The sequence below is a fragment of the Bos indicus genome, chromosome 27, assembly GCF_029378745.1.
Source record: "Bos indicus isolate NIAB-ARS_2022 breed Sahiwal x Tharparkar chromosome 27, NIAB-ARS_B.indTharparkar_mat_pri_1.0, whole genome shotgun sequence".
NCBI classification, from domain to species: domain Eukaryota; kingdom Metazoa; phylum Chordata; class Mammalia; order Artiodactyla; family Bovidae; genus Bos; species Bos indicus.
Window position 1 is genome coordinate 399,394 of NC_091786.1, and position 24,309 is coordinate 423,702.

At 45.0% G+C, this 24,309-nt stretch overlaps 1 protein-coding gene across 1 annotated transcript in view; it reads right to left on the reverse strand.

The window, feature by feature from the left end:
* ERICH1 (glutamate rich 1) overlaps positions 1-24,096 on the reverse strand; it is a 37,122-nt gene extending 13,026 nt beyond the window's left edge. The window contains exons 1-3 of the mRNA XM_019953608.2: positions 23,972-24,096; positions 15,356-15,502; positions 4,149-4,283 (exon numbers count right to left, since the gene is read on the reverse strand). Coding sequence (XP_019809167.2) covers positions 4,149-4,283; positions 15,356-15,502; positions 23,972-23,993 — 304 coding nt within the window. The 5' untranslated portion in view covers positions 23,994-24,096. The remainder of the gene's footprint in view (positions 1-4,148; positions 4,284-15,355; positions 15,503-23,971) is intronic.
* Between the last annotated feature and the right edge of the window lie 213 nt (positions 24,097-24,309).

The window sequence follows — 24,309 nt, forward strand, 5'->3', positions numbered from 1 at the left end:
ATAAACATCAACACTAGAGAAACACTACTCCTATACAAAGTATCAACTGTTTGACTGCAGCAGCATGAAGTACTCAATCAGTATTAACATCACTACATCATGGAAACTGGTTGCAAACTAGAAATGGAGGGGAAATGCAAAATGTGACAGAGGGTGAGAAAAGCCCTCCCCCTGCCAGTCTGAAGAACGCCCGGGCAGGGCAAGAGGGGAGCAGAAGTGTCAGAGGTCGGAGGAGTTGCTCCTGGGATGCCAGCCTGACAGCACCTCTGTGAGCCCAGAAGGCCCCAGCCCCTACAGACCGGCTCCGGGGGAGCATGCAGACACAGAGGCGGGAGGCAAGCTCACCTGCCCAGCAACCAGGGTGGCAAGACCACACCCAGAACACTAAGTGTGGGGCCCCCACCGGGACAAGAACTGCAGCCCCAGAGCAGCAGGGCGCCTTGCTGCCCCGGGCCTCTCCATGAGGGCTCCAGACAAGAATGAAACCTGCTAATAACTCTTGAGTGTGACTGCTGAGCCCACGAGTGACTGCGGTGTGTGCCAACTGCAGCCCTGGATCAGAGAGTCTACACTAAGAGCCCACCTAGGACTCTGTCTCAACTTCAGGTGCATCTGGTAAAATTCACACCTTCTCAGTCAAACAGAGTGCCCGCTCTGCTCCGCACCTGGGAAGCTCTGGAAAGCATGCATCAAGATTTCTTCAGCCCAGACAGAGTCAATAAGATCTGAAAACTGATCTGCCTCAGAACTGCGGCCTAAATCTGTCAAAACACATTGAAAGGATGGTTGTTTAACTCACAGTGAATCCACATTAGAATTGTGCACTGAACTCATGCTTCCAAAAGCCACGAAGTTAATAACTATTTCAACTGGAGCTTGCTATTAGAATAATAATCATAATAGCCTCCCATAAAAACGACTTGATTTTAACGACTTTGCAGCTTGATCTGAACACAAAAACCATGTCAATACAGTCAAACCACTTGTAATTATGAACGAGGAGAGGGGACCGGTGTTTCCTTACCAGCTGTTTTTATAAATATTCAACTCGGTCATCAAATATTGACTGAAGACTTAACTCTAGCAGGCGCCAGTGCCTTAGGGAATTAAGAGCTGGCAGTTCTCACATTTGTACAAGCTTTGCAACAAACCCAATCTGATTGGCACGGCGAGTGTGGGGTTTGCCAGTACAGGATTATTACCATCAGGTAGTCAAGGAAACAGGTTGGAGAAGCAAGGAAGGCCACATGTACATTCAGCAGTGGGGCTGCACACCCCAGGCCCTTCCTGCACCCCCAGCCAGCCACCTGGCAAGTTGGGGCTCCAGCCCCCAAGAGTTGGAGGTGAGGCTGCGAGAGCAAGAAAGTTGTAGAAATAATCAGGTACTGGATGGAAGGCGGGGGGGGGGGGGGGGGGGGGGGGGGCACCTGCATTTCTGAGGTGGGTGCAGGGTCAAGGAGGCCAAGAGAGGAAGTGGGGAAGGACCTTATGAAGGAGAGGTCTACACGCTAGGGTGACCGGGCAGAGGGCAGAGGGCCACGGGAAGCTGGGACCTCACGTGACCTGACGCTGCCTGCTGGCTGCATGGGGGGCAGGTCAGAAGAGGGTGACAGCAGTTGTGGCACGTCTCAGATGGACACAGGATGTGTGTGAGGTCAGTGAATGAGACACCAACCACTGCACAGCTGGGCCCCAGCAGGACTGACCAGCAAGAACAGGACTGGCAGGAGCAGACGGGAGCCCAGGGCGCAGGAACCCAGGGGCTGTTTCTGCAGGCAGGGTGGAGGTCATGGGAGGAGCCCACAGGAGCCCCGCGAGGAGCTCCGTGTCCACCAGAGCCTGCTGGCCCTCTACTGAGAGCCGCATGGCCCGGGAGCCACTCCTGTCACAAACAGCATAGTGGAGGCTGCTGAAAGTGAGAGAGGGGGGTGTGAGAACCCTGAGCGCGAGAAACCACGTCACACATGTCCGCGGAGGAATTAAAACCAAAGCAAGGGAGATTTCGTAGGAAATCTGGAAAAGGAAGACATCTACAGAGGAAGATCCAAAACAAGAGGCTAGCAAGGAGGAACCGGGAAACGGCCCGGACGGCAGGCGGCAGGGGAGTGTAGAAAAGACACCTGGAGGCACCTCACAGTCAATGAAACCACAGACCTGAAAACAGATACCAGGGTGCCGGCGCCCAGTAGAGGGCATAACTGTCACAGTGATGACAGCGTTCAAATGCCAAGGGCTTATTGAGCACCAGGGAAAGTTCTAGATGTCTTTCAACGTGGGAAAGGACAGCCTAGTTATAAACAAATTGCTTACATAAGACAGATCTCAGCTACTTTAAAAAAAATGATATAAATACATCTATATGCAATGAAATGGAAAAAAAAATCTCCATAACACACCAAGTGTGGAAAGTGGTTTATAATGCAGGACGTATAATATGTACTTTTATAAAAGCTGCATGTGCACATACAACATGTACAGGGAGAATTTTCAAAAAATGTTTATTGAGATCTTGCCCAGGTGGTCTTAGGTAATGTTTTACTTCCTGTGTGTTTTCTATAATGCTTGACTTTTCTATAGTAAGTGTTTTTGTAGTCCATAAAAACAAAATATTTTTCTTTTAAAAAAAGGATTGGCGTAACAGAGAAGAAAAGGCCCTCTTTCCAAGAGGCTGGCCTGTTTTTCAGTTCATAAGAAAGTTGAGGCTCCTATTTCTGTGTAGAACATGTGAATGTAACGTCTCTCTGTAGAGGTCCCAGAACTTTACCTGCTGGCAGTGGCAGGCAGGGACTCCTCCTTTGCAGGATGAATAAAGGATCTTTGCAAAGCTGCTGAGGCACTGTTAGAAGGCAGGACTCGAATGCCTGCAGTGGAGGGATGTGCCTCTGGCTGCATGGGGTCTGACAAACCAGGGGTCTGGACAAGGCCTGAGGGGAGGAGGGGGCCGGTTTTGGGGGTCACCAGCAGGCCTGCCGCCTGTACCCGGGCTGAGCCAGGGGAGGCAGGATGCCACGGGCACATATGGGGCAATGAGCTGCACTGACGCTTCCTCCTCAACTTCTTTAGATGTAACTACTGAACTGACTTAACAGTGCTGCACATTCAAACGGACACAAATGGTGGACAGTGCCCCACTGGACTTTTCTTCTTTTCTGACTCCAGTCCTCACACTCTCTGCTTAAATTGCCAGCAACAAGACTGTGGAGCTTTTCATCTCCCGGAAGGACACCCCTCTAGCTTACAGTGCACCCAGAAGGCTCTCAGCTGGGGCGCCGAGCAGACCTGCCTGGGAGGCTCGGGGGTGGACCTCGCTGTGGCGGCAGCTCCAGGGTGAGTCCGCACTTTGTTATTAAACACCTGAGGTACACAGCGAGTATGTCACCAAAGCGATTTATCTTTATAAGGACATAGCTTAATTTTCTAATGAAACAATCTATTTTTCCAATAATTATATTCCAAAGATTTTCAACAGGGCTTAAAAAGATAAATATATCACTCCTTAACTATCTCATTTTTGATTTTATGGTTTCTGATTCTTAGAAAGTCAGAAAGATCAATCTAGTAGAAAATCATATTTTCTTAATATGCAAATTAATTAAGGCATATGGTATAGAGTTTCTTAGTTTATTACTTGTTAAAAACCATCTGGGGAAAATTTTATCTGAAAATTCCAAATTCCTCTTAAGGAAGTTTTAAAGCGATAAATTAAAGGGGGAATTTTTAAGGCATAAATATGACATGCAGCCTCCATACCACCCCCAGTGCACCTCCTTCACTCATAAAACATCTGACAGCATTGTTCAGTTTTCTACCAGACATGCAACCTAAGTTATTTCCATGATTACAAAACTGATAACAATCTTGGAAATTTTGAAAAAAATTGGAAAGTAAAGAAAAAAAGTTCACTTAACAAGAGAAGCACTTTCAAGTTTGGACATAGTAACGCCAGACTTCTCCTGATGTGTAATATGTTAACAACGGGGCTGAGATCACACCCCAACCTGAGTCCCCTCCCAACCTGAGTTGGTGCTGTCACGCATCTTCACAAGTGTCTGTAATGACTGCAGGCCACATGGCCACGTGACACTCACCCCCATTAAAGTCCACGTGAAGTTACGACCCTGGAGTCCCTGGGCTGTCGGCCGCCTTACCTCCTGTGTCCTCACTGCTGGAAGAGCTCTCTGAACTTGAGCAGCTCAGCGGCTCCGGCAGAGTGGGGACCCACCCCTCGGGAGGCAGGCCCACGGTATAGAGCCGCCGTGTGGGCTGGACCCGAGTGTCACCACCTGCAGGAAGAGGCACAGACAGTTGCTGTCAGATGTCCACGTGCTGAGCAGCTTCTCCAGCCAAACTCACTGAAGATGGGAAGCCATGGCCATAACTGCCAACTTTAGTAAGCGGAGCATTTTGCCAGAAGAGCCACTCAGCTATATAACCAGCCAGGAAAAAGGAACAAGTTATGATTATTTAAATTTACATTAAGTTACTTATTATATAAACTTCTGAGTTTTTATGATATTATATAAAAACATAATTAATTCATGAATAAGAAGCAAAACAAAAAGATTCCACATAACACACCCCTCATTATCATAATATCAACCTCAACATCGTGGTGCCTATCCTTCTGGAACTTTTTCTCTGTAAATGCTAATATGTGTCTACACATACACCCACACAGACACACACTTAATAGGATCACATGATATGAGTTTGGGTGAACTCCGGGAGCTGGTGATGGACAGGGAGGCCTGGCGTGCTGCAATTCATGGGGTGGCAAAGAGTCGGACACTACTGAACTGAACTGAACACATATTTTATCATTATACATGTATATATTATATGTATAATATCTTTCAAAAGTGAATATGATAAAATATTAAGATACACTTAAATCTATATGCTCTTAATGGCTACATGATGTTCCATGTTATTGGCAAATTTAACTGTAATTTAACCACTGTCTTAAATTTTGCATACAGAAATTGACTCTAAATTTTCACTATCAGAAGTGGCTGCCATGACCATCCAGGGTATATAAAACTTTGTACAGTTGACCTCGCAGTTCCACTAAATCAACTCCTGGAAGTGGGCTGCTGGTCTGCATGGTCCAGAGCAGCATCAGTGCTGCTCCCCACACCTTCTCAAGGTAGGATCAGTGCTTCCATCTCCATATTTTCACTCAAAATATGGCAAAGTAACCTTTACCTAACACAAGGGGATATCCCAATTACTCTTTCAAAGAAAAATGAATACCTCATTTTATAAACAACAATGACAAGGACTGAGAGAAATCACTAGTGCACACATAACAGAATATGTGGTTTCAAGACATTTAAATTGTAAAAGCTTTGAAGCATTGTCAATTGCTTCTGCCATCAGTGTATTTCACTTTTGTGAAGCTAAGGTGCAAGAATATAGTTCTTATATTAGGCTTATCCGCCCAGTTGATTAATGACTGAGTCGTTCCCACCGGGATCAAGGGCAGAAAAAAGACGTGTTTCCAGGCAGACTATCCCCTGTCGGGCAACATCAACGCTTGATCATTTTTCTTAAGAGTATTTTTGGAAGCTTTTAATTGGCTAAATTTTTCTCAATAAGAAAATCAAACAGAACTTGGAAATGTTATTGTTCACCAAATTATCAGGATAAATACGGGCGATGCCAAGAAGGGAGGTGGAAGGTGACTCCTGGGATGAAGGATACAGATGCTGGACACTGAGGGCAGAGTTCTTTGCGAGGCTCCTGTGCTGACCATGCGCTGCCCTGAGGCCAGGCCTGCGGGCGGTGGATGGGAATCTGCTCGTGTGTAAGTTAGGGTGGCCCAGAGCAGAGCACAACATCCAGGCCTGGCTTCTCTCGCCTCTTCTGGTAGCAGATGCTCACTGGCAGGATGGCGGTCAGGGTCATGTTCACCACTGAGTGCTCAGGGGACAGCAGGGCCAGGGCATCCCCTCGCCCCTACACTAGGCTGCAGGGTGAGGCTCGAGAATCTGGAGGGGCAAGTCAGCACCCCGTTGCTACTGACAGAGGCCAGTGCCTTCCCAGAAACACTGGCGTGGCCACAAGGTTTCAGAAGAGGCGACTTCAAAGGCTCTCCTCTCCGTGGCTGACTGGCTTTGATTGTGGTTCACCATTCTTACCAGATCAGGCTCTGGGTCTGATATGCAGGATACTCACTCGAGTTTGCTTTCATTCCGAACCTCTGACTCCCCTCTGCACTGTGCTTGTCCACACGGCCCCCCTCTACCACCAGCACACATGTGCCCTCTGCCAGGGCACCGCCACCGGACTGCCCCTGGCTTGGCTGATGCCTTCAAAGTTGGTGTGCTTGTGTTATGGGGCTCAGGGCACAATGACACAGTTTTTTATAACTCTTGTGGGATTATTTGGCTCTTTAAAATATATGCAGATATAATTAGCAAGTTAAAAACAATAATAAAAGCAATAACAAAAAAAAGAGAGTCCAATATGCACTCTTGAGTGACAGAAATTCACCAAAACCCACACACAGGTGGTTGTGGCCATTTACAGATCATGTCCTTTTCTTTAAGAACAAATGGAATTACCAATGCTCTTCTAAAATAAACAAACGCACTTCTGTAAAGTGACTATGCCAAAGGCTTTGACTGTGTGGATCACAAGAAACTGTGGAAAATTCTCCAAGAGATAGGAATACCAGACCATCTGACCTGCCTCTTGAGAAACCTGAGCAGGTCAGGAAGCAACAGTTAGAACTGGACATGGAACAACAGACTGGTTCTAAGTAGGCAAAAGAGTACGTCAAGGCTATATATTGTCACCCTGCTTATTTAACTTATATGCAGAGTACATCATGAGAAATGCTGGGCTGGATGAAGCACAAGCTGGAATCAAGACTGCCAGGAGAAATATCAATAACACCAGATATGCAGATGATGCCACCCTTATGGCAGAAAGTGAAGAATAAGTAAAGAGCCTCTTGATGAAAGTGAAAGAGGAGAGTGAAAAAGCTGGTTTAAAGCTCAACATTCAGAAAACTAAGATCATGGCATCTGGTCCCATCTCTTCATGGGAAATAGATGGAGAAACAGTGGAAACAGTGGCAGACTATTTCTTTGGGCTCCTGCAGATGGTGACTGCAGCCATGAAATTAAAAAACGTTTACTCCTTGTAAGGAAAGTTATGACCAACCTATTGCTTGGTTAAAAAGCAGAGACATTACTCTGCCAACAAAGGTCTGTCTAGTCAAGGCTATGGTTTTTCCAGTAGTCATGTATGGATGTGAGAGTTAGACTATAAAGCAAGCTGAGTGCAGAAGAATTGATGCTTTTGAACTGTGGTGTTGGAGAAGATTCCTGAGAGTCCCTTGGACTGCAAGGAGATCAAACGAGTCCATCCTAAAAGAGATCAGTCCTGAGTGTTCTTTGGAAGGACAGATGTTGAAGCTGAAACTCCAATACTTTGGCCACCTGATGTGAAGAACTGACTCATTTGAAAAGACCCTGATGCTGGGAAAGACTGAAGGCGGGAGGAGAAGCGGACGACAGAGGATGAGATGGTTGGATGGCATCACCGACTCAATGGGCATGAGTTTGGGTAAACCCCGGGAGTTGGTGATGGACAGGGAGCCTTGGCGTGCTGCACTCCATGGGGTCAAAAAGAGTTGGTCACGACTGAGCGACTGAATTGAATTGAACCGAAAGTGAACAAATAATTATCAGAATCACCATGCTGTGTCTTTTAACAGTACAAGGAACATTTTCTCAATCTCAGCCAAGGGCTGACTGACAAAGGCCCTTTCCTCATTAGGATGATTCTTCCAACACTGAAGAGACCTTGGCACATCTACACCTCTGATTATCAGCAAGCTGCCGCCTCCATAGGCATCAAGCCTTCAAGGGAATTCTCAAATGACCTTTCATTTGACCTGCACACAATTTTTGTCTGTTTGATTGTGATTTTGTTGTTTTGTCTTCAGTCAAGATTTCTCTTTTTCTAGCTGCAAATAAAGTGTTTTTCCTTCAGAATTCCCAAGACATAGTGCTTCAAAAAAATACACTGTTCTTTCATGATTAAAAAATACTCAAGAAATTAGTATAGAGAGAACTTCAACATGACAAAGATAAAGCACAAAAAGCACATGGTTGACGTCACACTCCATTGAGAAGGCCTGAATGCTCCCCCTAAGACCAGGAAAGATGAGAATTCACACTCATGCCACTTTGCTTCAACATTACACTCAAAGTTCCAAACAAGGCAATAGTCAAGAAAGAAAATAAAAGGCGTCCAACCTGAATAGGGAAAAGTGAAATATCCCTGCTCACAGAGGATAAAATCTTATATATAGAAAATCCTGAAAACTACACACACACACACACACACAAACTGTTAGCACTAATAAGTTTGGCTAATAAGGTCAATATACAAAAATCTGTGTTTCCATATTTAAGAAACTATTACCTAATCCAAGGTCAAAGGGTTTATTAGTATTTACATTCACTAGCTAATCCAAAAAGAAAACAATTCCATTTATAATAGTATCAAAAAGAATAAAATACTTTGGGACAAACTTTTTTTAAGGTCACAAAGAGTTGGACACAACAGAGAATGCTTGGACATACCAAGCATGGATATACCTGTCTTATAATGAAAATTACAAAGCATTGTTTAAAGAATTTAAAAATGACAGAAATGGGAAGCTAGACTAAATTCATGATTTGAACAACTTAATACTGGTAAGAGAGCATTAATCCCCAGAATCATCTGCAAATTCAACACAAAATTGTATCAAAATTCCAACTGCTTTTTTCCCCTTGAACTGGACACGCTGATCCTAAAATTTACACATAACTGTGAGGGACACTGAATAGTTAAAACAATCTTGAAAATTAATGAAGTCAGAAGACTCTTACTGCAATTTCAAAACTTATGACAAATCTACAGTGATTAAAACAGTGTCATACCGGCACAGGGACAGACATAGAGACCAGTGGAATAAAATTGAGAGCCCAGAAATAAACCCAAACAACTATGGCTAACTGATTTTTTTTCTTCTTTTGATTTGGCCTCATGAGGTCTTAGTTGAAGTCCATGGGATCTTCGTTGGGGCATTCAAACTCTTAGGTGTGGCATGTGGGATCTAGTTCCCTGACCAGGGATTGAACCCAGGCCTACTGCATTGAGCACAGAGTCTTTGGCTAACTGATTTTTTGACAAGAGTGCCAAGTGGGAAAAAGACAGTCTCTCCAACAAGTGGTGCTGGTATGACTGGATATCCACAGACAAGGGAATGAATCTGGACCCCTACCTCACACCATATACAAACATCAACTCAAAATAGATAAAGGACTTGACTGCAAAAGCTAAAACCATAAAACTCATAGAAGAAAACTTAGATGTAAAACTTGTGACCTTGGATTTGGTTTCTTAAATATGACACCAAAACCACAGGCAACAGAAGAAATAGATATGATGGACTTAATCAAGACTAAAATATTTTATACTTCAAAAGACACCATCAAGGAAGTACAAAGCTAATCCATGGAGCAGGAGAAAATATTTGTAAGTCATGTAACTGATAAAGCTCCATTGTCCACATTATAACTAACTTGTACAACTCAGCAACAAAAAGAAAAACAATCCAACTGAAAAATGGGCCTAGGATTTATATACACATTTCTCTACAAAAGATACACAAATGTCCAACACGCATCATCAGGGAAATAGGAATCAATGAGGTGCAACCTCACCTACTAAGACGGTTATCAAGAAAACAGAAAACAGCAAGTGTTGGCAAGGATGTGGAGAAACTGGAACCCTCCTCCATGGCAGGTGGGGTGAAGAATGACACACTACTGTGGAAAACAGCTTGCCAGGTCCTCAACACAGTAAACACAGGATTACCATGTGACCCAGCAATCCCACTCTTAGGTTTACATCCAAGAGAACTGAAAACACATGTCCACACAAATACTTGTGCAGAGATGTTCATTGTTTATCGATAAAAGCCTAAAAGTAGAAAAAATCCAAATATCTATCAATTGATGAACAGATAAACAAAACGTTACATATCCACAGAATGGAACATTACTCAGCAAGAAAAATAAATGAAGCAGTCATACTCCTTACAACACAGATGAGCATGTAAAACTGCTCACCTGTGTTGGATGTGACTGGTGATGGAAGCAAGGTCTGATGCTGTAAAGAGCAATATTGCATAGGAACCTGGAATGTTAGGTCCATGAATCAAGGCAAGTTGGAAGTGGTCAAACAGGAGATGACAAGAGTGAACGTCGACATTTTAGGAATCAGTAAACTAAAATGGACTGGAATGGGTGAATTTAACTCAGACGACCATTATACTTGCTACTGTGGGTAAGAATCCCTTAGAAGAAATGGAGTAGCCATCATAGTCAACAAAAGAGTCCGAAATACGGTTCTTGGATGCAATCTCAAAAATTACAGAGTGATCTCTGTTCGTTTCCAAGGCAAACCATTCAATATCAGAGTAATCCAAGTCTATGCCCCAACCAGTAATGCTGAAGAAACTGAAGTTGAACAGTTCTATGAAGACCTACAGGACCTTCAAGAACTAACACCCAAAAAAGATGTCCTTTTCATTATAGGGGACTGGAATGCAAAAGTAGGAAGTCAAGAAACCCTGGAGTAACAGGAAATTTGGCCTTGGAGTACAAAATGAAGCAGGGCAAAGGCTAATAGTTTTGACAAGAGAATGCACTGGTCATAACAAACACCCTCTTCCAACAACACAAGAGAAGACTCTACACATGGACATCACCAGATGGTCAACATCGATATCAGACTGATTATATTCTTTGCAGCCAAAGATGGAGAAGTTCTATGCGGTTAGCAAAAACAAGACCGGGAGCTGACTGTGGCTCAGATCATGAACTCCTTATTGCCAAATTCAGACTTAAATTAAAGAAAGTAGGGAAAATCATGAGACCATTCAGGTATGACCTAAATTAAATCCCTAATGATTATAGAGTGGAAGTGAGAAATAGATTTAAGGGACAAGATCTGATAGAGTACCTGATGAACTATGGATGGAGGTTTGGGACATCGTCCAGGAGACAGGGAGCAAGACCATCCTCAAGGAAAAGAAATGCAGACAAGCAAAACGGCTGTCTGAGGAGGCCTTACAAATGGCTGTGAAAAGAAGAGAAGCAAAAAGCAAAGGAGAAAAGGAAAGATATATTCATTGGAATGCAGAGTTCCAAAGAATCTCAAGGAGAGATAAGAAAGCCTTCCTCAGTGATCATTGCAAAGAAATAGAGAAAAAAAAAATAGAATGGGAAAGACTAGAGATCTCTTCAAGAAAATTGGAAATACCAAGAGTACATTTCATGCAAAGATGGGCTCAATAAAGGACAGAAATGGTATGGACCTAACAGAAGCAGAAGATATTAAGAAGAGGTGGCAGGAATACACACAAGAACTGTACAAAAAAGATCTTCATGACCCAGATAATCACGATGGTGTGATCACTCACCTAGAGTCAGACATCCTGGAATGTGAAGTCAAGTGGGCCTCAGGAAGCATCACTACGAACAAAGCAGGTGGAGATGATGGAATTCCAGTTGAGCTATTTCAAATCCTAAAAGATGATGCTGTGAAAGTGCTACACTCAATATGCCAGCAAATTTGGAAAATTCAGCAGTGGCCACAGGACTGGAAAAGGTCAGTTTTCATTCCAATCCCAAAGAAAGGCAGTGCCAAAGAATGCTCAAACTACCACACAATTGTACTCATTTCACACACTAGTAAAGTAATGCTCAAAATTCTCCAAACCAGGCTTTAGCAATACATGAACCATGAACTTCCACATGTTCAACCTGGTTTTAGAAAAGGCAGAGGAACCAGAGATCAAATTGCCAACTTTCACTGGATCATCGAAAAAGCAAGAGTCCCAGAAAAACATCTACTTCTGCTTTACTAACTATGCCAAAGCCTTTGACTGTGTGGATCACAATAAACTGTGGAAAATTCTGAAAGAGATGGGAATACCAGACCACCTGACCTGCCTCTTGAGAAACCTGTAAGCAGGTCAGGAAGCAACAGTTAGAACTGGATATGGAACAACAGACTGGTTGCAAATAGAAAAAGGAGTACGTCAAGGCTGTATATTGTTACCCTGCTTATTTAACTTATACGCAGAGTACATCATGAGAAATGCTGGTCTGGATGAGGCAGAAGCTGGTATCAAGATTGCCGGGAGAAATATCAATAATGTCAGATATGCAAATGATACCTCCCTTATGGCAGAAAGTGAAGAAGAACTAAAGAGCCTCTTGATGAAAGTGAAAGAGGAGAATGAAAACGTTGGCTTAAAGCTCAACATTCAGAAAACTAAGATCATGGCATCCAGTCCCATCACTTCATGGCAAATAGGTGGCGAAATAGTGTAGACTTTATTTTTTGAGCTCCAAAATCACTACAGATGGTGACTGCAGCCATGAAATTAAAAGATGCTTACGCTTACTCCTTGGAAGGAAAGTTATGACCAACCTAGACAGCATATTAAAAAGCAGAGACGTTACTTTGCCAATAAAGGTCCATCTAGTTAAGGCTATGGTTTTCCCAGTAGCCATGTATGGATGTGAGAGTTGGACTATAAAGAAAGCTGAGTGCCGAAGAATTGATGCTTTTGAACCATGGTATTGGAGAAGACTCTTGAGAGTCCCTTGGACTGCAAGGAGATCCAACCAGTACATCCTAAAGGAAATCAGTCCTGAATATTCATTGGAAGGACTGATGTTGAAGTTGAAACTCCAATACTTTGGCCACCTGATGTGAAGTGCTGACTCATTTGCAAAGACCCTGATGCTGGGAAAGATTGAAGGCGGGAGGAAAAGGGGATGACAGAGGATGAGATTTTTGGATGGCATCACCAACTCAATGGACATGAGTTTGAGTAAACTCTGTGAGTTGGTGATGAACAGGGAGGCCTGGTGTGCTGCACTCCATGGGGTCACAAAGAGTCAGACACGACTGAGAGACTGAACTGAACTGACAGAAGTCAGACACAAAAGGTCACCTACTATGCAATTCCACTCACAAAATGTCCAGAATACACAAATCTGAAGAGACAGAAAGTAGCCAGGTCTCTTCTAAACATCTGAGACTCCATTCCTGCTCTACAAATAGGTTCATCAATACCATTTTTCTAAATTCCATATATGTGTGTTAATATATGATACTTGTTTTTCTCTTCCTGATTTTCTTCACTCTGTATAACAGGCTGTGTTTATTCACCACAATAGAACTGACTAAAATTTGTTCTTTTTTATGGCTGAGTAATATTCTATTGTACTTATATACCACAACTTTATCCGTTCATCTGTAGATGAATATCTAGGTTGCTTCCATATCCTGGTTATCATAAATCAGGCTGCAATGAACAGTGGGGTACTTGTGTCGTTTAGAACTGTGGCTTTCGGCAGAAGGAGTGGGACAAACGGAGAATGTAGCATCAGCATTATATACACTATCATGTATAAAAAAGATAGCTGATGAGAAGTTACTATACAACACAGGGACCCCAGCCTGGGATGGGTGGAGGGGAGGGAGGCTCATGAGGGAGGCAAAAGTGAAAAGTGAAAGTGAAAGTCACTCAATCATATCCGACTCTTTGCAACTCCATGGACTATACAGCCCATGGAATTCTCCAGGCCAGAATACTGAGGGGATGGGGCGGAATGTATGTACAATTATGGCTGATTCTCACTGTTGTACAGCGGAAATCAACTCAACATTGTAAAGCAATTTTCCTCCAATTATAAAATAAATTAAAGAAACAAAAAAATAGGGAGGCATGACTGGGGATAACTGTAATGGATATGGGTTTCTTTTGGGGTGATAAGAATGTTCTGGAGTTACTGGTATCCTTACACAACATAGTTAAGTATATTAACAATCACTGAATTGTGCATTTTGAAATGGTTATGGTTAACTTTAGATTAAATGAATTTTATCTTTTAAAAAATATGTTGCTGCTGTACATTGCATGGAGTTTTCAGGAAGGCAAATAAGTTAGGCTCATTTGCATCTGTAACAAAAACGAAAACTCCCAGAAATGCCTCCTCTACTCATTGCCTGAAGCCGTGAGGAAGGGTGGGGGATCCTACCCACCAGACTCTGCCCTCAACCCCCAATCCAAGGATCCTTGAGGCCAGAGGGTACTCTGCAAGGGGAGGAAAGGCAGGGTGTCCAGAAACAGAGGGACTAGATGCCCCCCAGGACCTGATGAGACCATCCTAGCCACACCGTATCCTTCTCACTGCTCCCCCGCCCCCTCCCACCCAAGTTTAGGCCATGGTAGGTGACCAGTGTACCCTGTGTGGGGTACACAGAGGCTATGACTCAGATAGCAAGCACCACTTGCAGGGTCTGTGGTCTGAGAAGCACACAGGTGGACAAACACCAAGACCACAGCTGAATCCCACCTGCAGCACCCTCACATCTCTCCCGGCCTCGGCACCACGCTGGCCATGCAACCTCTGCCCGGACCCTGTCCTAGCCTCCAACGGGACCACACAGCTGCTGGCACCAGCCATTACAGTGTGGCTCACATGGGCCTTCACAATGAACAACAACTGCCTGCTGAAATGATGTGGTCCAACCTGGAGCTTCTGAGGAAAGACACTGCCCAAATTATTGCACTAATTATTGCACTCCTCTAGGGAATCTTCCAAACCCAGAGACTGAACCTGCATCTCCTGCATTGGCAGGTGGATTCTTTACCACTGAGCCACCTGGAAAGCTCATTAGTGAATAATCACTGTTAAAACCGTCAGGTTAGAAAAGGAAAGAAAACTCATATGGTCATCTTGCTGTATGTGTCTGGGTCCTGATCTCTTCCTATCTCACCAGTCGCCCTAGATTAGGACCCACCCTAAAGGTCTCATTTCACTCCATCTCCAAACATGGTCAACATCCTGAGGTTCTGGGGTCAGAACATCAACACATAAATTGTAGAGGGTACAGTTCAGCCCAGGACAGGACTGTCTTTGAAAGGGAAGAGCACAATAAACAGCAGCCACTATGCTCGAGTGTGACTCCAGGGCTGAGAGGCTGAGAGTCCCTCCTATACCTCTGGCTCTCCGGCAGAACAGCGGCACGAACACTGTGGGCAGCGGTCCTGGGGCAGCAGGGCCCAGTCACTGCACCCAGGAACAGCATGGAGTTGAACCCAAAACAGTGATGAACCTGACCCTGTCCCCAGCTGGGGGCACTTCTTCCCTCACAAGTGAAGTAACCATCCCCAAAAAGTCTAAGCAGAATGACCCCGTTGCGCCCGTGATGGTGCCACAGTGGCCTGAGACCAGCATTCACTCTCCAGGGAAACAGCGCTCACCTGTCTCAGGAGGGACACTCTGGCCCTTCTCTCTCTCAGGAGCCCCTTTCTCAGGTGGGTTTCTGGAGGCTGGAGTCACAGGGGCCTTCTTTTCTTGGCTGTGTGAAACCTCAGGATAAAGTTTCTTCAGTACTTTTCCAACAAACACTACAGAAGCAATCAATTTGCAAAAGAAAGGAAAGTATTACTGATTGAAGTTTTATTTAAATTGCAAATGAATTTTATATAAAACAAGACATATCATGACATCACCATCTCAGGGCTAAGTGACTGCCCCTCCACAGGACACAAAAAGGGTGGTGCCTACAAGACCCCCAGCACTGTCCCCATGAGGGTCACCCCCCCAGCACTGTCCATCACAGCACCCCCACTACTGACCCAATCACAGGACCCCCAGCACTGTAGGCATCAAAGGCCCCCCAGCACTGTGTTTGCACTAGGTACCCCCACAGGTGTGAGCACAGGTGGGCAAGGTGAGGCTGGGAACTGGTGGGGCACGTGGGCTCACAGTTCTGTTCTTCCTCCACCTCGTCGCTGGTTGACTATGAGCTGTTTTCAGACCCTGGTTTGTGGTCCTGGGCTGCAGAGCAGCCCTGGAGAGGCTGGGTCCATGCCAGTTCATAGCAGACAGGCTGGGCAGACCCAGGGCCCCCTCTGGGGCCCCCACAGGGACAGCATAGTTGGCACAGTGCCTACAAGGATGCAGATTCTTCACTTGGCTTATCTCAGGGCACTCTCTGCCCTGACTGGAGGGGAAGCGCTGCCACAGTGAATAAACATTTCTGTCCTGATTTAAGTGTGAACAACGAGCAGGGACAATCTCAAAAGAGCAGCCAAGAAAGATGAGGGGAAAGGTTAATCCAGTGAATCTGTTTTGAAGTGAAATGAAGTGAAAGTTGCTCAGTCGTGGTAGACTCTCTGTGACTCCATGGACTATAGCCCGCCAGGCTCTTCAGTCTAAGGAATTCTCCAGGCAAGAATACTGGAGTGGGTAGCCATTCCCTTTTCCAGGGGATCTGGATCAAATCCAGGTCTCCTGCATTGCAGGTGGATTCTTTACTGTCTGAGCCATCAGGTAATCTGTTTTAACCTCATTAAATTTAGAAACAAATCAACAGAGAGAGAGAGAGAAAACTGCTCTAGTGACCAAGTACCATGGGGCAGAAACCAAGAGCAGGACTCTGGAGACAGGCTTGAGGTATTCAGACGACAAAGTGGGGGACAGACATTAGGGCCATTGAGGAGGCGGTGATGTGAGGAGGGGGAAGTGAGAGGTCACGTGTGACGGGGCCGCTGAGCCCCCTGTGGGTCATGGAGGGCAGGCTCCTGTCCCCCAGAGGGAGCACAAGCCTAATGGCATAGACCGCTCCTCCTTTCACCCTGTGCGCAGATGGCCCTCACTGCAGAAATAAGCCCCTCCAATTGGTGCTAGTTGGAAAACACACAATTTGGGTCTAAAAACACAACAGGCCTCCTGAGAAAGCTACTCAAGTCCAGGTGGTGTTCAGCCAGGCGCCTGGGGGGAGCATGGGGTCCTGGTGTCACCCGTCTACCCACCCCCGGGAGCCCCTGCAGGAAGAAGCCAGTCCTCGCGGGGATGCCCTCATTTCCCCGGCCACGCGGAGGCCCTGCCTCCCAGCTCTGCCAGGTTGGGCAGCACAGGCCTGTGAGCATGTTCCCCAGGCCACTGCGGACGGCCAGGGCAGCACCTGGGTCACAGGGAGGCGGTCTGTTCCATTAGGCCAGCACTCCAAGACCTGTCCAAAGGGCAGGTTCCAAGTTTCCAATAGAAACTGAATGGTCACGTGCATTTCCTTAAATAGCAGAGGGGAAAAACTTCTACTCCAGAAAACCGGGTGCAATTTCTGGGAGAACCAAAAGCAGCTGACAAAACCCTAACCAGTCATCCTGCTCTAAAATGAACTTGGGGACACTTGGAGCCCGAGAGCCACCTGGGCTGGCAGCAGCTGATGCAGGCATCCTGCTGAGGTCACGGCTGAGCTCTGCACACACATGTGTGTGAACACATGACTACACTACAGGAAAACCAGACATGGGTCATCACCAAGCAGCGCGTGCATCCACTGCGGAACACCACACAGCCTGAAGGAACCAAGATACACCGCAATCCCAGGGAGAAACCGGCACGACCACCAGGAAACACTGAAATGAACCAGTCACCTGACAATTTTGCTTCCACTGGTGCCCTGACAGTGGCAAGGGCGCGGCACATAGCAGGCCGGCCATGGGCGGAGACACGGGCTGTGTGGCTGCGGCACTGTCCCTGAATTCAGCGTGTCACCTGCACACACTGTATCTATGACCTAGCTGGCGGCCTGTCTGCAAAGTAGGTCTTGAGGCCCTCTGGTCTCCACTCACTGCCTTTTGGTGTCTCTGCATGACCCTGGGGTGTGGGGGTGGGCCCAGGCCTGCAGCAGGTTCAGGATATGTGGTCCTTCCTCAGGGACAAGACTCAGCCCAGAGCCCAGGCTGGGAGCTCCAGGGCTAAGGTCCCGGGGCCAGTCTCTGGGTCTCTGACTTGGGTGGGGTCTGACGGCTTCAGGCTTGCCTCACAGCTGGCTCTGGAAGCTGATAAATATATACATGTCTCATACAGGCTTCCCAGGTGGCTCAAAGGTAAAGAACCTACCTGCCAATGCAGGAGACAAGGGTTAGATCCTTTGGTTAGGAAGATCCCCTGGAGGAGGAAATAGCACCCTGCTCCAGTATTCCTGCCTGGGAAATCCCATAGACAGAGGAGCCTGGTGGGCTACAGTCCATGGGGTTGCAAACAGTCAGACATGACTTAGTGACAAAACAACAACACATGTCTAAATACTTTCAGTTGTCACAATTTAAAGCATAGTCTTTTAAAAAATAATGATTTTAATTTTCCAAAATCAACTTTAAAAGAGCCATGCGTAACAAACAAAGTAATACTTTCTACCAGCTAATACTGCTGGAGGAGTCCTCAGTGAATTTCACTTCTTATTCACAACACAGAGAATAAGACCACTCAATGCATGAACGTTGTCCTCTAAAGAAAACAAGCTGTCAGCGAGGACCTGCCCCCACCCCCACCCCCCATCAGCTCATCTGCTTTTCAAACGGAGGATGGGGTCACTCCAGTGCAGTCACAGAAGGAGCTCATAGTTTACTTAAATAGAAATCACTAGCTATTAATATTTTATACCAAAAGAAATGTGCAGCCACTGGACTCTAACTTCTTGGAGCCTCTAGGGCTATGAAGGACATGGGTGCATGTGAACTGCCTACCAGTTTACTACAGATAGGGACTTCTGGCCACAGCTATGTAGGGATTCAAGTCAAAAGCAGAACAGAAATGAGAGGTTACTTTTTTCAGGGTACTGGCACACAGTAAAGCATCATTTTTAAAATGCATCTGTCACCTTTGGTTTGTTGAAATGCACCTTGTGACTGTGTGTATCGGTGTTTGTGTGTGTTGCCTACTGCAAATGTAGCCCTAAAAATCAATTTAGGTGTTAAAAGTCTCTTTTGTGTTTAATTTACATTGTGCTCAAAAACAAACAAAAAAGAGCTGGGTGCTCAGGTTCAGGAAGGCAGCTCTGTGTCACCACAGGGACCCAGTGACCTGCCTCCTCCTCCCTCCTCACACCTCGTCCTCCTGCTGTGCCCCTACCCCCTCTCCCAGCAGCAGGAGCAGGTTCTAACTTGAAACTCTGGTATCTGTCAAAAAGTAATCAGTAGAATATAAAAAAGCAGAACGGACATGGATGCCTGCAGGAGATGAGTACAATCACTACGCAGATGGGCGCCTGGAGTTGGGACACAAGAGACACAGCAAAAGGTCACCATGGAGAAAACCATCTCGTCTGAAGTTAATAGGATGGAATACCAAACAGAGAGATCAAGTCTCTGTGTCACAGGGGAATCAAGCCATTTTGATATGATTTTCAGAGAGGACTGTCACCCACACTTGCTGTTTCAAGCTAAAGACATAAGACAAAGAAAAATAAATCTTCAGTCAAGTCTTCTTTGGAAATTAGATACCTGGGAAGGACTGTGAATACATGTACCTCAAAAGGAAATAGATGGCTTGATTGCTGGTGGTAATTCAATTCTGACCTCTTTCACACAGCTACATGTTTAGAATCTAACAGCTGGGGGTAAAAAAAGGCAGGGGTCTGCTCCATGTTTAACAGAGGTGTTAGTGGCAGTATTTCAAGTTATTAGGCCTCCTTCGCGGTGGTCTTAGGAAGGAGGGTCTAACAGGCCCCTGCCTGAGGGACTTGGTTCCCAGCACTCCTCCCAGAGGGGAAAGCCTCCTCATCAGGGGATCTGGGTGAATATATTTTCTATTAGAAAAGGCTCTCATAAAAACAAAAACAACGGAAATAGAACTTTTTCTTCCAAATAGAACTTTTTCTTCCATAGCGTTCCACTCTGAAAAAAGACAAAGGAAAATGAAAACTATGCGTTTAAAAAAAAAACCCTCTTGAACTTTGAGGCCAGTAAGTTACCCCATCAACATCAAAAATATTTTCCTTTTCCTTAAAAAAGTTCACTTTGATGGTAAAGTAACACACATTTCCCTCAACATCTATGTTCACATCTACGTTCATACTTTATTTAACATGGATGTAAAACTACACATTTCTTTTTACTACATTTATACTGGAGAGCTTTCTGGTAATAGAAATGATATTGATTCACTTGTGATTCTCTTGCCATATCATCCCTATGAACCACTGTCTCTCAGAAAAGCACAATTCTCAGAGGACAAAAAAACATGTGTAGAGCTAACCTGGAGACATGAGGAAAAAAATTAGCCAAAAAACTGTATTTTCAAGGGTGGATGTTAAATGGAAAGCAGTAAAACTGATGGGGCCACATATTTATAGAAATTACACAAAAATAAAGAAGACCCTAAGTATTAACAAATAACTTTAAAAATGTGATTTCTAGATATTTCATTATGATAGAAAGCTACCAGAACAAACAGGTTTATAACATACCTTTTAAAAGTGATTATCTAATGGAAAAGTGATTATCTAGAACTTAAAATGAGAGTTGGCAGGCTTTTTGAAATCATATATAAATGAATAACTACTTCTGAAAATAAGATCAGAAATGGAATTTCATTGAACTTTCCCAGTGGCCAGTTTGATCACAGCCTCCCAACTATAGCCTGGCTTGGTAGAGAAAATCTTCCAAAACAAACACACACCAAGAAAATCATAAAGAAAAGGAAGAGTTCCCCAACCTCAGTAAACAGTGACTCAGATGATTCCCTTTTCCACCTGATATCTGTATAGCTTAAGAGACACTTTAAATTTTCTTAAGTTTAAGGTACTTCTTGGAATCTTAAACAGTATTTTCAATTTCCTATTTTCAGTAAAGTAATATTTATCTGCCAACCTCTCTATAGCTTTTTCCACCACAATATTCAATATGGGTTTTTTGTCCTGTAATATGAAAAGGCTGCCTAGGAATAAAGGAATACATTGATAATAGTATTGTATCAATTCACAAGAAAGAGAAGCTCAATATATATGCAAATTCAATGATAGTTTCTTAATGAGTTTCATCATAGAATTATAAATGGAAAAACAATTAGCTAAGATTAAGCAAGAGTTGGCAAGCTTTCTGAAATATTAATTAAGAGGAAACTAGTTCTCAAAATAAGACTATAAATAGTATTCAAATGGAACATAACTGGAATCCTACTCCATGACCAATCTGAGGTGGCTTCCCCATCTAAGCAGTAGACATACACTAAACACTCAGTTTCTCACAAAACTTTAACACTTAAAAATATTTCAAACTCTGTCCAAAATTTTTCCTCACAGTTTTTTAGCAGCAATTACTATGCCATTAGCCGTTCTGAAACATTTTAAGTGCACGTAAGGCTGTGATCATTTTGTGCGGAGAGCAAACACTGTTCTTGTTTTGTCACCAAGACACGATGCAAGGGATCTGGCAGGGCAGGCTGAGGGGACACTTGAAGGCAACTCAGAACGTTGCCACATCCCAGTTGGAAGATAGAGGAGACCCCGTTCCTTCTACTCCAGTACTGTTACTGAGGTGCAGTGTTCTCCTACAGAGGAAGCAGACTGGGAATGCTATCTACTTTTCTCCATATTCTGCCTTACAGAGAAATTAGTTTCCTTATTTTACGTAAATATTAACTATAGTTGCCACTGGGCTTTTCCTTTCAAAGGGAAAAACACAGCATCTGTTTTAATGGAGAGAAGGAAAGAAAATAATCATGGCCTGAACTAATCCAAGTAAAATGAGAAACATATCCAAAACCTTCACCTTTACTTGAAACCACACAACTCCTAGAAGAAAACATAGGGAGAAAGTTCTTTGACAACAGGAGTCTTAGTGAAGATTTTTTTTTTTTGATTTGACACCAAAAGCAAAGACAACAACAGTAAAAACAAAAGAAACTAAAAAGCTTCTGCAAAACAAAACCACCAACAAATGAAAAGGCAACCTACTGAAGGGGAGAAAATATTTGCACACTATAAATCTGATAGGGGCTAATATCTAAAATATATTAAGAACCATGCAATTCAGTAGCAAAAAGGCCCCAAATAATCTGAGTAAAAAATGGACAGAGAAACTGAGCAGACATTTCTCCAAAGAAGACATACAGGTGGTCAACAGGTACACAGAAAAGATGCTCAAGATCACTAATCATCAGGGAAATTGAAATCAAAACACAATGAGATATCACCTCACACCTGTCAGAATGGCCATCATCAAAGAAGACAGGAAATAACAAATGTTGGTGAGGATGTGAAGGAAAGGAAACCCTTGTGCACTGCTTGTGGGAATGAAAATTGGTGCAGCCACTATGGAAAAGAGTCTGGAGGATCCTCACAAAATTAAAAATTAAACTATGATACGATATGCAATTCCACTTTTGGATCTGGGTATTTATCCAAAGAAAATGAAAACACTAACTTGAAAATTCAGACACATGTACCTCAATGTTCACTGAAGTTATTCACAATAGCCAAGATATGGAAACAACCTACGTGTCCGTGGATGGATGAATGAGTAAGATGTGGAATACTATTCAGCCTTAAAGAAGGAAAGTGCCATTGCCAATAACACAGATAATCTTGAGGGCATTACACTAAGTGGAATAAGCCAAAGAAAGACAAATACTGTAAGATCTCACTATTTGTTGAATCTATAAAAAAAAAAAACAAAAAAAGGAGCTCATAGATATAGAAAACAGATTGACGGTTACCAGAGGTGATTGAGGGATGGGACAAATTGATAAAGACGGTCAAAAGGTACAAGCTTCCAGTCACAAGTAAATAAGTCCCAGGATGTACTTGTACAGCATGGCGATTACTGCTAACAGGCATATTTCCTAAGACAGAAAGTAGGTCCTAAAAGCACTTATCACAAGGGATTTTGTAACTATATGAGGTGATGGATGTTAGCTTACTGGGTGATGGCTTTGTAATATGTAGCCCATCATGTCACTATGCTGTACACCTAAAACCCATACAGTACTGTGTATTGATCATATCTGAATAAAACTGAGGAAAACATAATCTTCCCTTTTTTCTAATTTTAATGTTGATGATATAGGGTAATGAGAAGTTCGCTGAGCTTCTCAAGTGTCTGAAGTTCCCTGTATCTCTGACATTCATTCTAAAGCATGTGCCAGGTTAGCCAATTAAATGTATCCATTCTGCCTTTGAGTGTTGGCTGCTCTGCCCTGTCTGACTCTTTGGGACCCCATCAAGGACTGTAGCCCATCAAGGTCCTCTGTTCATGGAATTCTCTAGGCAAAATAATGGAGTGGGTTGCCATTCCCTTCTCCAGAGAATCTTCCTGCACGGGGGTCAAACCTCCGTCTCCTGCATTGCAGGTGGATTCTTTACAGTCTGAGACACTAAGGAAGTCCCATTCTGCCTTTGGTGCTGGTTAAAAATATGCCACCACTTAATAAACACTAGTTAAGTCCCCAGAAATTGAGGGTCCCTGCACTTAAATGGTTTGAGTCTGAATGTGGGGTTTGGGCAGGTCTTCACACCTGTCCCCTATAGTCTCAGGTCCCAGACTCCTACAGCCGCCATCCCTCACAGTCCCGTATCCTCACAGTTCGCGTCCCCGCAGTCCCGCGGCCTCACAGCCCCCGTCCCTCACAGCTCCTGTCCTCACAGACGCCCTCCCCGCCTCTCAAAGCTTTGTGTTCCTCACAGCCCCCATCCCCACAGTCCCGGGTCCCCACAGACCTTGTCCTCACAGCCCCCATCCTCACAATCCCGGGTCCCGGCCCCGACAGCAACCCCCACACCCCGCGCCATAGCCCCCATCCCTCACAGTCACGGGTACCTCAGAGCCCCAGTCCTCACGGCCATTGTCCCCCACAGTCCCGGGTCCCGATCCCCACAGCAACCCCCACGCCCCACGCCATAGCCCCCATCCTTCACAGTTCTGGGTCCCCACAGACCCTGTCCTCACAGCTCCCTCGTCCCTCACAGTTCCCGTCCCCACAGCCTCGGGTCCCCACAGTCCCGAGGCCTCAGACTCCCCATTCCCCACAGCGCCGGGTCCCCTTCCCCCAAAGCCACCGGTCCCCCGACACAAGCGGTCCCCGCCTACCGTGCCTTCGCAGCGCAGCCATGGCAAGCTCACGACCCCGGGGATCCCAGCCCAGGCAGGAGCAACTCTGCTGCACTTCCGGCCTCCGCCTTTGTAGACCCGCCCACAACAGCAGGATTGTCCAATCAGGATCCGGAACCTCTGCCGCTGGCCGCCAATCAGTAGCGCACCGGCTGCGGATTGGCTCTTACGCGCTCCGGGCACGGCCCGCGGGCGTTAGTACTCTGAGCATGCTCGGAGGGAAGGGCGTGAACCCGGGAAAGCGGATAAGGACCGCGGAGGAATCTGCGGGAGGGGATGAGGCGTTATGGGCTCATCTGAAGAGCGTCACTGGAAGG